At 55.2% G+C, this 13777-nt stretch overlaps 1 protein-coding gene across 2 annotated transcripts; it reads left to right on the plus strand.

The window, feature by feature from the left end:
• The first annotated feature begins 866 nt into the window (after positions 1–866).
• On the plus strand, positions 867–12245 carry HSPBP1 (HSPA (Hsp70) binding protein 1). 2 transcript variants are annotated; one of them, XR_011146432.1, is made up of 8 exons: positions 867–939; positions 1273–1569; positions 3921–4125; positions 5986–6210; positions 9366–9499; positions 9612–9708; positions 10274–10385; positions 11845–11864. XR_011146432.1 is itself a non-coding variant. In XM_068992567.1 (8 exons), the coding sequence occupies exons 2-8, from the start codon at positions 1366–1368 to the stop codon at positions 11917–11919; spliced, it is 1074 nt and encodes a 357-aa protein (XP_068848668.1). In that variant the 5' UTR covers positions 867–939; positions 1273–1365; the 3' UTR covers positions 11920–12245. The 2 variants fall into 2 exon arrangements, 1 of the variants encoding a protein (XP_068848668.1); XM_068992567.1 differs by having other exon boundaries at positions 9366–9521; positions 11845–12245.
• The last annotated feature ends 1532 nt before the right edge of the window (positions 12246–13777 follow it).

The raw sequence follows: 13777 nt of genomic DNA on the forward strand, positions 1-13777 counted from the left end.
ATGGAAGACTAGATAGAATTAGGATTTCTTTAAGCCTAGCCCACAGTCCCAGACCTGAACCCTAAATCTGGTGCAGGGAGGCCTCGAGCTGCCTAAACCACCTTGCCCAGGCATTTTACTTCCAGGCTTCAAGAATCACCTCTGGTGCACCTGGCAGGACCCAGAGAAGACTCCAGGAGGGAGACGCTGGGGGAACGAGAAGAGTGGTCTGCACAGGAGGTGCAGTGGGGAGAACGGGGAGCCCCCTACGAGGAAAGGGGAAATAGAGGCCAAGAGCGGGCTGCGATAGGCCAGACGACGCCCGGCTCAGATACTAGTGCTGAGAGCACGGGGAGACCCGGGCAGAGCTGAAAGGGCCCCAAGGTTGCGGGACTCCAGCTGTTAGCTAAAACGGGGTGGGGGTGGTTGGGCCGCGGGCGGTGGGGGGCCAGAGTGGGGCGGGGCTTAACGGGGAGCGGCGGGCGCTCCGGCCCGCGGGGCGGGTCTTAGCTGGGAGTGGCCGAAAGCCCTGGAAAAGGGGCGGAGCCTGAAGCGGCGGGGCGGGACGGAGCGCAGAACCTGGACACGGGGCGTGGGCGTGGGCGGGGCCTAGAGGGCGGAGCCAGGCCAGAGGGCGGGGCCTACATGGGGCAGGGGTGGAGCCTGCAGTGAGGGTGAGGAAGTTGGGCTTATCGGGGGCGGGGCCCGAGACGGGGCGGGCTTCGGCCAGGGTGTGCGCGCGCCGGGCGTGGCCGGGGCGAGGGGCCGGGCCGAGCCAGGTGTCCCGCCAGGTGGGAAGAACTTAAGAGCCCGGGGAAGCCGCCTCTCGGCCCCAATTGGTGTGGCTGCGCCGGGAACTTCCGGGCCAGACCGTGCGTGTTTCCGGTCAATATGGCGGCGCCCAGCAGAGTCAGGTGCGGGCGAGTCTATCTTCGGTAGCGGCGGCGACACGAGGCTCGGGTAGGTGAGGTCCGCCCCGCTCTGGTTCCCCTCGTCGGACAGGAGGGAGGGGACCTGTCACTAAGATGACCAAAGGGAGGGCTTCTTGCTCTGAAGGCTGGGCGGTGGGGTTGCTAAGAGATGGGAACGACCGCGGTGGAGACGGAGGAGGGGGTTGCTAGGGAGAGTGGGTGGGGCCTGTTGCTAGGGAGGAGGGAGGGACTGTTGACTTTGGGGAAGGGGCCTGTTGGTATGAAAGAAAAAAATGGGGCCGTGGTTAGAGGAGATGTGGGCAGCGTGGTTTGGAGTCATGCGGGGCCGCCGAGCTCGCCTAAAACGCCACCTTCTCAGCAGACCCCCAGGAGTCGACCCTTCAGGACGCCAGAGCTCCTTCAGCGGTGACCACCCCCTACCCCAACAAGTTCTTCCTTTCTTCTCAAACTGCCCATGGCGAACCAGGGCTCCGGGGGCAGTCGCCTTCCCCTGGCGCTGCCCTCAGCCTCCCAGGATTGCTCGTCAGGGGGGAGCGGCTCCTCCGAGGGCGGCTCGGGCCATCCCCCGCCCCCGCGAAACCTCCAAGGCCTGCTGCAGATGGCCATCACGGCGGGCTCTGAAGAGCCAGACCCACCTCCAGAACCCATGAGTGAGGAGGTAAAGGGCGGGGGCCCGAGAAGGTGGGCTGAGGGGTGTGGGAACAGAGATGTCTGGGGAAGGGCGGTAGTGCCTGTGTGAAGGCATAGGAGGCTGTATTTGTGCTCCATAGAGTTACTGTAGACTGAAAGTCAGATCCCGGGACCCTGCACTGTGCGGGAAGGCAGAATAACCTCATGGTAAAAAAAGAAAACGCAAGGGCATGCCAGAGCGAGACAGACATGGCTTCAGTATGTTACAGCTGTGTGACCTTGGGGTTATCACTGCCTCTTTCTGAGCATCTATTCTCAATTGCAAGTTGATGTTGATGATAAGGAGTGGCCCTTCACAGGGTAGTTCTGAGAGTCCTGTTAAAGTGGGTCTCAACATCACACCTGGTACACAGGCTGTGCTCCTGAAGGCAGCAGGATATTCTCATTAAGAGCAGACTCTCATAAGAGTTCTGTGGAGAGACCACTTAGGTTTGACTTAGGTGTTGTGGATGGCTGACTGTGTGACCTTGGGCAAGTCACCCTTTTCTGTGCCTCCATTTTCTCATCTGTGAAGTGGGAATAGCAGTAATATTAATACTTAACCACGCAAGGTTTTTCTGGAAGTCACGAACAATATTTGCTATATGTGATGTTTACTTGGCGGTGACAGTTGCAGTGTATGAAACATGGTGTTGATACAGTGACATCCATGAGGTCATTGTGTTGCAGGAAGGGGACCCCTTCCAGGGCCTGAAACTGGGTTCTTGTCTAACACTCAGAAATGAATTGTCCGAGGAGACACATGTGCTGACAAAGCAAGAGATTTTATTGGGAAGGGAACCTGGGTGGAGAGCAGTAGGGTAAGGGAACCCAGGAGAACTGCTCTGCCGTGTGGCTCGCAATGTTAGGTTTATGGTGATGGGATTAGTTTCCAGGTGGTCTTTGGCCAATCATTCTAATTCAGAGTCTTTCCTGGTGGCGCACGCATGGCTCAGCCAAGATGGATGCTAACGAGAGGGATTCTGGGAAGTGGACGGACACGAGGTGTCTCCTATAGACCTTTCCTGAACTCTTCTGGTTGGTGGAGGCTTACTAGTTCCATATTCCTTATCAGGATCTCCTGTCATAAAACAACTCATGCAAATGGTTACTATGGTGCCTGGCCAGGGTGGGCGGTTTCAATCAGTGTGCTTCCCCTAACAACTGAACCTCTAGGACCTTGAGGTGGTCCAACAGGCACAGAAAAGATTAACATCTTGCCCCAATTTACCCAGGACTGTGACTTCAGATCCTTCATATGAGCACTTAGCACAGAGTCGGGCCAAAAAGAAAAACACCCAGTGGCCGGTTCTCAGTGCTTATCGTATTTGACCTCCGAGCAGCACTCGATGACGACCCCGTCCCCTTGAGCTCTTTCTTCATTTGGCTTCTGGAGCATGGACCAGCGTGGTTTTCCGGTTTCCATCCCACTCGCTGGCTCCTCTTCCCCATCTGTTGGTTCATCCTCATTTTCCAGTCCCTCGACCGTGGAGCACACCAGCACTCTCTCTCCTGCACTCACTTCCTGTGTGATCTCACATTGGATTGAGGTTTTACTCTAGCGACTCTCAAGTTTAGATCTCTAGGCCAGTGGTTCTCTCCTGGAGGGACGGTTTTAACCACATTTGGCAACAGGCAGAGACATTCTTGGTTGTTGCAAACTGGCGGGTTGTGGGGGTGGGGGCAGTGCTGTTGGCATCTCGTGGGAGGAGGTCAGGGATGCGGCTCAGCATCCTCCAGTGCACAGACGAACCCCACCGCAGAACGGTCCCGCTCAGGGTGTCAGTAGGGTCAAGGCTGAGAAATCCAGGTCCAGGCTGGCCCTCCTTCCTGAGCTTCAGGCGTCTTTCTCAGTATGTTGCCTGGTGTATGTCATGGATCCCCCAAACTTAACAAGTTCAGAAATCAGCACCAATTTCTACTCGTCTCACTCCACACCTGCTTCTCTTGCCATCTGCCCCGTCTCTTTCCAGTTGTTCAGGACAAGAACCTAGGTGTCGCTGACCCTTCTTTTCCCGTCACACCCCACAGCCAGTCTCTCCGTAGATGCAGTGTCCAGAAAAGAGCGTTAGTGGAAAAGGTGCCCGGGAGGTGTCTGTTGGTTGAAGGACACTCAGCCCTCAGTGTTGGCTGTTACTATTTTTTTTCCCTTTGCCTGTGCCTCTTGGCATGGGGAACTTCCCTGACCAGGGATCAAACCTGTGCCCCTTGCACTGGAAGCACCAACGCTTAACCAGTGGACCTCCAGGGATGCCCCGGCTGTTATTGGTAATGACTGTTACTCCTGAGTTGATGACTGATAAGGTTTGCTTCTTTCTCCCACCCCGCCTCACCTTGCAGAGGCGCCAGTGGCTGCAGGAGGCCATGTCGGCCGCCTTCCGTGGCCAACGGGAGGAGGTGGAGCAGATGAAGAACTGCCTCCAGGTGCTGTCCCAGCCCACGCCCTCCTCGGCTGGCGAGGCTGAACTGGCTGCTGACCAGCAGGAGCGCGAGGGAGCCCTGGAGCTGCTGGCGGACCTGTGTGAGAACATGGACAACGCAGCAGGTACACCCAGCCCGCCGCGGCCTGGCCCCCGCCGCCAGGGTCCTGCCCCTTCTGCCTTCCCGTCTGCTTCTGTCTCTTGCCGCCTCTTCCTCCTCCCTCCCAGGTCCTGCTGCAGCCCAGCCCTTTGTCCTTTGCCTCAGGCACCATGCAACCCACCTCCTCCCGAGCCTCCCAGCCTCCCCCCTCCACTCTGGCTCTGATTCAGGCCTCAGTTGAGACTGCCCTGTTCCACCCTGCTTGGTCTGCTTGCCGACGGGCAACAGTGGCACCAGGTCCCATCCACTGCCTCCCTGATGGGACTGACCATCTCACCCTGGTCCGCCGGGAGCCCCGTGCCATTCCCCAGAGTAAGAGACACGAGGTGGTCCTAGATGGGTGGTCAGAGAAGGCCTCCCCGAGGGGTGACGCGTGATCAGAGACCTGAAGGGAGGCCGTGAGTCATGGGATCAGCTCTGGAAAAAAGCATCCCAGGCAGAGGGAACGACCCGTGCAAAGGCCCTGAGGTGGGAACCTGCCTGGTTGGGGTGGGAACAGCAGTGAGGTGGGCAGAACAGAGCAGAGAGAGTGAGGGGCGAGGGCTGGGCAGTGACCTGCGCTGGGCATACAGCGGCTCCCAGGCCAAGGCGGGCGCTGTGGGTTTCGTCTCAAAGGCCGAGAAGCCGCTAGAAGGACGAGTCGTCACTTCCACTTGGAGTGGCGTGGCATGGCATAGTTGTGAGGATGTGGGTTTGTCTGTTCTGGACGTTTTATGCACGAGGGATAGTAGAATATGTGACCTTTTTGCTATGGGCTTGCTTCTCCCAGTGTGATATTTTCAAGGGCCTTCCAGGTAGTAGCTGTATCAGAGATTTATTCGTTTTTGTGGCTAATACCCTAGCGTGTAGCTAGGCTGTGTGCTGTTCATCCTATCATCAGTTGACAGGCATTTGGTCATTTCCCCTTTCGGTTATTGTAAATAAGCCTGCTGTGGACACTGGGGTACAAGCAAGCATCTATTCCAGTTTCTGCTCTTGAGGCTTGTGGGTACATATGTTGGAGTAGTCACATGGTAACACTCTCTCACTTTTTGAAGAACAGCCAAGCTGACCAATTTAGAAAACAGGTGTTGGGCTGTAGATTGCAGACCTCTGGTCTGGTGTGGTCTGTTTCCCCAGGGGATGTTCAGATTGTCACAGACCAGGCGTCAGAACTGGCATTTAGTGGGCTGGACCCTGGGCCCCTGACCTTGTTGAGACACACCGGCCTTGGACAGACCCCCAGTTGGGTGCCTAGGGAGGGCCAGCCCTTGGAGGCAGGCTCCCTCAGCTTCAGCTGGTTTTCCGTCCATTCCGGCTGCCCTAACAAAGCAGCATGGACTGCGGGGCTTCAGCTCCAGAAGTCTGCTCTCTCACGGCTCTGAAGCCTGGCAGTCTAAGAGTCAGCTTCTTCTGAGGCCCCTCCCCTTAGCTTGCACGTGGGGAGCGTCTCGCTGTGCGCCACATGGTCGTCCACCTGTGCGTGTCTGTGCCCTGGTCTCTTTTTATAAGGGCGCCGTCCTGTGACATTGTTTCACTTTGCATGTATGTGTCCTGAGTTGCTTCAGTGATGTCAGACTCTTTGCGACCCCATGGACTGTAGCCCACCAGGCTCCTCTGTCCATGGGGAATCTCCAGGCAAGAATGCTGGAGTGGGTTGCCATGCCCTACTCCAGGGGATCTTCCCCACCCAGGGATTGAACCTGTGTCTCTGCATTGACAAGTGGGTTCTTTGCCACTAGCACCCCCTGGGAATCCCCTGGGGGTTGGGGCTTCCGTGTACATCTGGGGGTAGGACCCAGCTCAGCCCGTCTCACCTGGCCTGCCTGCTGCCCTCTCCTCCCAGACTTCTGCCAGCTGTCGGGCATGCACCTGCTGGTGGGCCGCTACCTGGAGGCGGGGCCGGCGGGTCTGCGGTGGCGAGCAGCACAGCTCATCGGCACGTGCAGCCAGAATGTGGCTGCCATCCAGGAGCAGGTGCTGGGCCTCGGCGCCCTGCGCAAGCTGCTGCGCCTGCTGGACCGGGACCCCTGTGACACGGTGCGCGTCAAGGCCCTCTTCGCCATCTCCTGTGAGTGTCCCGGCCGCGGGGGTCGGGGGCGGGGCCACTCTGCTCAGCTAGCGGACCCTCGAGACACAGGGCGAGGCCCAGCCCGAGAGCTCTGAGGCCCCTCAGGGCTGTCGGCTGCGGGGCTGTGGACGTCTGGGCTGATCATCCCCGTCATGGGGGTCCTCGGGTGGCGGGATCCTCGGGCGGGGGGATCCTCCGGCAAGGGGTGCTGCGGGAGTGTCCTGACAATGGGCAGTCCACTTCTGCAGAGAAGTACGCAGTCCCAGACCGCCCCTCCTTAGCCCCCACCCCAGGAGTTTAGAAAGTAATGCCTCTTATTCATTTTTTTGATACCTCTTAAAACCTACCCCCCAACTCCAGTACTCTTGCCTGGAAAATCCCATGGACAGAGGAGCCTGGTGGGCTGCAGTCCATGGGGTCGCGAAGAGTCAGACACGACTGAGTGACTTCCCTTTCACTTTTCACTTTCATGCACTGGAGAAGGAAATGGCAACCCACTCCAGTGTTCTTGCCTGGAGAACCCCAGGGACAGGGGAGCCTGGTGGGCTGCCGTCTATGGGGTCGCATGCGGACACGACTGAAACGACTTGGCAGCAAAACCCACCCCTGCCCTGTCCCTCCCCCTGCCTCACCGGCAGCCACTGCATTTGTGAGTCTGCTGCTTTTTTGTTACATGCAATAGTTGCTTTGCTTCCTAGATTCCACACAGAAGTGATAGCACACAAATGTCTTTCTCTGTCTGACCTCCCCAAACGTAAAACCTCCAAGCCCATCCATGCTGTTGCAAGTGACGAGGTTTCATTTTTCTCTCTTATGGCTGAGGCCTTTTATCTTTTAGAAAATTGATGTAGAATTCGCATAACTATTTTTAAGTGTACAATTCAGTAGCATCTGTGGTCTTTTTTTTGGGGGGGTGGGCATGGTTGCCGGGTACGCCGTCGCTTGGCAGCTAACATCTGGAAAGTGCCGGGGACCGGCCAGCCCTGGTGCTACCAGCCGCTTTGGTGGTTGGTCTCTTGACTGCTCCTGCTGCCCTGTGCGGAGGCTCACAGCGGTTCACCCTCTGGCCACAGACCAAGAGGGGGTCGGATGGCGGAGGAGTGGGCGTGGTGAGGGAGAAGGGTGTCCCCTGGTAGATGCATCTCCAGGTTCCTGGCACCGGCTGGGCTTAGGCCCAGGGTGCCGCTCAACCCTCTCCAGTGCACAGTACAGCCCCGGGACACAGGGATCGGGCCCAGCGGTGAGGCCCTGGAGTGGAGGGGAGCCGTTGCCCCTGGATACAGCCTGCCGGCAGAGCCGATAGGCCGTGCCCACTGAGCAGACGCGGAAGGTCATCACGTCTACCTCCCCATCTGCCAGTCTTTTTATTTTAAACTCAGTAACAGTGTATTTAACCCCACAGAGCCAAACTGTTACCGTTTGAGCCCATCGTTATGTGGCGTGTTAATAAGCTACTGTAGATCTTTTTATCTTTCGCCACGCTACATCTTTGAAACCTGGTGTGTATCCTGCACATGAGCATCTCAACTCAGGCTGCATTTTCAGTGATCAGCATGGAGCGAATTCTAGTGAAGGGACAAAGTTGTGCTCCACAAATACCATACCACCGCTTCACCGCTTCACTTAAATTGAAATGAGTGAAACTCAACTGAGATTAACAACTCAGGTCCTCAGGGGCACTTGTCAGGTATTTAGTGGCCACAGGTTTCTGGAGACTCCCATCTGTCCTGGCCTAGACCCTGCCCAAGGGCAGGCACCTAACTGGAAGCGCACCCTGCAGGCTGGTTCTCATCGTGCGTGGAGGCCGTGCAGCATTCCTGGCACCCTCACGATGTAGTCTGGCTCTCTGGTCTTAGTTTCCTCATCAGTAAAATGGGAGTTACCTTCTAGGGTGGTGTGGAGAGTTAAAAAGAGATAATGTGCTCCTCAGAGGATGCAGGAACAAAATGTATATTCATACAGTGGGTACTGGTCAGTCATTAGAAGGAAGGAAGTTACTGACTCATGCTGTAACCTGGATGAGCCTGGAAGACACTATGCTCAGTGAAAGAGGCCAGGCACAGAAGGCCACAGAGTGTATGATTCCATTCATGTGAAATGTGCGGAATGGGCACATCCATCGAAAGCGGGTCAGTGGTTGCCGGTTGCCGGAGAGACCACTAACCAGTACAGGTTGTGAATGTACTGAAAACCACTGAACTGTATACTTTAAAAAGGTAAATTGTACAGGCTGTGGAATTGTGTCTCAGCTAAAAATATTTAAAGGTAATGCTTGCGAAGCATGGGCCCATAGAAATCCACGGTGGTGATGGTGGTGGTGATGGTGATGGTGAGAATGGTGGTCCAGAAGGTGGTGATTGTGGTGTTTGTGGTGGTGGTGGTGGTGACGGTATTTGTGGTGATGATGGTGATGACAGTGGTGATCTTGCAGGTGATGGTTGTGGTGTTCATAATGGTGGTGGTGGTTGTGATGATGGTGGTGGTGGCGATGGTATTTGTGGTGATGATGGTGATGACAGTGGTGGTCTTGCAGGTGATGGTTGTGGTGTTTGTGGTGGTGGTGGTGGTTGTGATGATGGTGGTGGCGATGGTATTTGTGATGGTGATGACGGTGGTGGTCTTGCAGGTGATGGTTGTGGTTGTGATGGTGGTGGTGATGGTATTTGTGGTGATGGTGATGACGGTGGTGATCTTGCAGGTGATGGTTGTGGTCGTGGTGGTGGTGGTGATGGTATTTGTGATGATGGTGATGACGGTGGTGGTCTTGCAGGTGATGGTTGTGGCGTTTGTGGTGGTGGTGGTGGTGACGGTATTTGTGGTGATGATGGTGATGACGGTGGTGGTCTTGCAGGTGATGGTGGTGGTTGTGATGGTGGTGGTGGTGGCGATGGTATTTGTGATGATGATGACGGTGGTGGTCTTGCAGGTGATGGTTGTGGTGGTTGTGATGGTGGTGGTGGTGGCGATGGTATTTGTGGTGATGGTGATGACGGTGGTGGTCTTGCAGGTGATGGTTGTGGTGTTCATAATGATGGTGGTGGTTGTGATGGTGGTGGTGGTGACTGGTGTCTCTAGTGCTGATGGTAGTGGTAACGATGATGATATTGGTGATGGTGATGGTGACTGGGCAAGGCCCTGCCTCCCCCCCTCCCCAGGCCTGGTCCGGGAGCAGGAGGCCGGGCTGCTGCAGTTCCTCCGCCTGGACGGCTTCTCCGTGTTGATGCGGGCCATGCAGCAGCAGGTGCAGAAGCTCAAGGTCAAGTCGGCGTTCCTGCTGCAGAACCTGCTGGTGGGCCACCCTGAACACAAAGGTGGGGCGGCCCGGGCGGGGAGCTAGGGTGGTTCCCCGGGCGAGTGCACGGGAGGATGGCTGCTCCTCTGACCCTGTGGCCCTTCCCCAGGGACCCTGTGTGCCATGGGCATGGTCCAGCAGCTCGTGGCCCTCGTGCGGACAGAACACAGCCCCTTCCACGAGCATGTGCTTGGAGCCCTGTGCAGGTGTGCTGGGCGCCAGGGGACCGCCCGGGAGGGGGTGAGGCTTAGGGTCAGATGGGGCGCCAGGGGACCGGCCTGGTGGGGGGTGAGGGTTAGGGTCAGATGGGGTGGCAGGGACCGGCCCGGGAGGAGGTAGAGGGTTTAGGGTCAGAGAGGAGAAGAAATCAGGGTACTGGCCCTCCCGGAGCCTCAGTCTCCTCACTGTAGGGGCTGGCACAGCAGCCTGGGGAGGAGGGAGACAGACTGCCTCCCACTCACTCTCCCCATCCTGTACGTAAAGCACAGGCAGGATGGAGCCGTAAGACAGCAGAATGGAGCGGCTGAGCGAGCAGGCAGCAGTGCTCACGTGTGGCGTGGGCTCCAGGCCAGGCACTTTGCTAAGCGCCCTGTTCTGTACAAGTCTCAACCAAGTCCCTTGGGTAGGGTGGGAGCAGGAGTCCACGTTGCAGATGGGGAGACTGAGGCCCAGTGAGGGGCAGCGGCTTGCCCAGGCTCAGTGGGGGAGTGGGGGGTGTGGAGAGCAGCTGGGCAGAGGGAGGTCCCAAGGATGGCTGTCCTGTCCCTGCAGCTTGGTGACAGACTTCCCCCAGGGCGTGCGGGAGTGCCGAGAGCCCGAGCTGGGCCTGGAGGAGCTCCTGCGGCACCGGTGCCAGCTGCTGCAGCAGCATGAAGAGTACCAGGTACTGCTGAACGAGGGGGGAGGTGGGAGGGCCAGCCTGGTACCTGCCTTCTAGGCCTCTGTGGTCTGTTCGCCATGCTTCTTTAAAAAAAAAAAATTATTTCTTTATTTTTGGCTGTGCCAGGTCATTGCTGGGCCGGCTCTTCTCAAGTTGTGGCGAGCGGGGCTGCTCTCCACTTGTGGGGCGCCGGCTTCTCACCACAGTGGTTTCTTTTGTTAACAGACCACAGGCTCTAGAGTGCCGGCTCAGTAGCTGCGGCTCACAGGATTAGCTGCGCTGCGGCACGTGGGGTCAGCCCGGATCAGGGATCGAACCCATGTCTTCTGCACTGGCAGGCTGATTCTTAACCCCTGAGCCACCAGGGAAGCCCGATTTGCCCACGCCTTTGTTTATACCTTATTGCCAATTCATGTGTTTCTCTAGGCATCATTCAGCACACATTTATTGCCCCCTCCCACACGCTTCATGCTCTGTCAGCATCAGGGGGACGGCAAGGAGAAACAGAAGCTCAGGGTTTCTTAAAGAGTTAACAGATTCATCTAATTACTATCCAAATCAATCTCATTATTTATATCATATCATTCAAATACTTAAGTATTTATTAGATTGATAAATAATAAGTAAATGATAAATAGCAACCAATTAAATATTGAATTAAATAGGTAAGTAAGAAATACGTGATAAATTACAACTCATTATCTTTTTTATTGGATAAAGGATAATAAATAATAACTCACCAGATAGTTAGATAAGTAACAAATAAGTGATAACATAACTCAGATATTTATACAGATAGTAATGTGATAAATAACAACTCATATTTAAATAGGTAAGTAATAAGTGATAAGAGCAACAAATAACATATTCAGTAGTTATTTAATTAAATGACTAAGTTATTTAGTTAACTGTACTTAAGTAATTTATTCAGCCCTTATGATACCACCCAGACGCTGTTGCTTCAGCAAAGCTGGACACAGAAAACATGCCACCCTCTTGGGACGTACCTTCTGCCGAGATCATTCTTCTATGAACACTGTCAGGCATTTCCAGAGGGGTCCTGGGTCCTGGGTGTGAGGAGCAGGGGTGACTGGGAGAGGCGCAGTGCCCACCCCCCAGCGGCTTGTCCTTTGACCTTGTCACATGAACCTGTGGAGATATGTGCCTGGGGTTGGGCAGGGGGATCCCCTGCCCTGGTCTGTCCTGAAGTTTCAGCCATCCTTGCTTGATGCATCCATGTGTCTATTCTCTGACTCTTTGGTGTGAACAGCTTTACTGATGTTTAACTCACCTATATTGAAAGTGTACAGTGTGAGAAGTTTTGACATATGTATGCACCTGTGGAAACCTTCATTTTTCCATCAGGGGCGGGCGGGAAGAGGAGCCGTTTCTGGGTGCAGAGCTGGTGGCGGCAGGGTCTGGCCTCTACACTCAGGGTTTCCAATTTCCCACCCCAATGCAGGAGGAGCTGGAGTTCTGTGAAAAGTTGCTACAGACCTGTTTCTCCACCCCAACTGATGACAGCATGGATCGGTGAAACCCAGTGGCTTCTCTCCCCTTTTCATGGGAACCCCAGGCCTCCTGCCTTCCCCTCACCCATGAAGCCCTCTCCCAAAGGAGAGAAGGGCCTTGTTGGTGCCGTGCCGGGGCGTGTCAGCCTGTCTCTGCTCAGTCCCCAGGATGGGTACTGAAAAAGGCGCTGCCTCCCTGGATCCCACCTCTCACGCACTCTCACTCCACTCCCCCTTCTTGTGTCCACACGGCTCTTCCAGTAAAGGTGTTCCTCCTCCTCCACCTCCTTCACTGCCACCTTTGACACCTCGCCTGGAGAGTGCCTTGGTTGGGGAGGAGGGGCACAATCGGGGGATCTAGGGCGCCAAGAAGGGAACAGCAGTGGGCGGAACCTTGGGATAATAAAAAAGTGTTGCTCTCTAAAGTCCGGAGCCGTTGTCTCTCATCCTCCCAGCGTCTCTGGAGAGGGAGTGTGTGCACCCCCCCACCCCCATCTCTGATAACATCTGTGAAGAAATAGACTTTTGACATTCACGCTTCCGCGTCTAAGGTGGGAGCCCTGTTCTTTCCCAGCGTGCAGTGTGGCGTGGCTTCTGCTCCACCAATCAGAGCTCGCTGCCCGGAGGCTTGGCACCGCTGCCGGAGACGGCGGGAACAGGCGCTGGAGGCAGTGAGACACCTCCCACGCCAGCAGTGGAGGCCGCTCTGGGTGCCTGGGGCAGGCTTGAGGTTGGGTGTGTGCTTCGTCCTGACAGAGAAGCACTAGGCCTTTTCTCCACCCTTCTCCGAGATTGGGGAGCAAGCAGGGGACAGGGAAATTGTCGCCTCCTTTTATAAATAATCCTTTCAGTTTAACCACAGGAGCTTTCCATTACAACGGAGTCTTGATTGATGGTTTATTTCAGACGAGGAAGTGGAGCCCAGGGTGGTTGATCTTGTGGCCAAGTTCATAGCCGAAATTTATACCTGGGCCACATCCGAAGCTGTGTCACTCCTGTATTCTGGTTTCCTAGCCCCATTTAATACTAGACTAATTCCTCTCCTGTGGAATTTAGTTGTGTGAGAGAGGTTGATTATATTTTTCACTACCCAAATTCAGAATAAATCAAAAGGTAGCTACAGGATCCGAGAATTGGAAATCAGATGTCACTTGTATCGTTTTTAGAGCAGATCTGAGAAATCAGCATTGGTCTTGCTGCCCCTTCATCCCAACATTAGTCATGGTTGTCTGACTGGTCACAGGCAGTACTGGACAAGCGCACTCCTTTCCCTTAGGTGCAGGCAGCAGGCCTGAACACTGGACAGGATGGCTCCAAGAGGAGAGAGAGCTGGAGGGTTGAGTGTAGATGCCCATCCCATCTGGTAAATCATTACTCAGCCCCTGGGAAGGGTGGAGACGAAAGGGAAGAGACTGTAAGAAGCAGAAGTTTCTCCTTGTGGAAACTTGTAAGAAGCTCCTTCCAATTCTAATACAGATCACAGCATCATCTGCCTGTGAATTCGGACAAGGTGAAGACCCAGACTTCTGTCCTAAACCTCTGCAGTTTCCCAGGTTCTTGGAGGAGACTGACTGTCAGCTTCTCAGGTTCCATTTGGTGATTGAATATGGCCAACCTGCCCCTCAGTTCCCAAGTTTATATGTTGAAACAGCATGGCAACTTCAATCACATTTCAGGGCGGGGGTTGGGGGGGAAGCTATGACAAAAGAACCAGATGTAGAAAATCACTCAAGGCACAGAAGGAAATGTCTCACGATTGCTTTAAGCTGTATAACAGTAGGAACCTGGGTCCATTTTATAACCAGACCTCAAAGATGAGAAGGTAAGATTAACAAACATAAGCAAACAACTTGAGGACTGTGGCAATTAGAGGGTTTAACAGGT

The sequence above is a fragment of the Capricornis sumatraensis genome, chromosome 20 (genome assembly GCF_032405125.1).
Source record: "Capricornis sumatraensis isolate serow.1 chromosome 20, serow.2, whole genome shotgun sequence".
Lineage (NCBI taxonomy): Eukaryota > Metazoa > Chordata > Mammalia > Artiodactyla > Bovidae > Capricornis > Capricornis sumatraensis.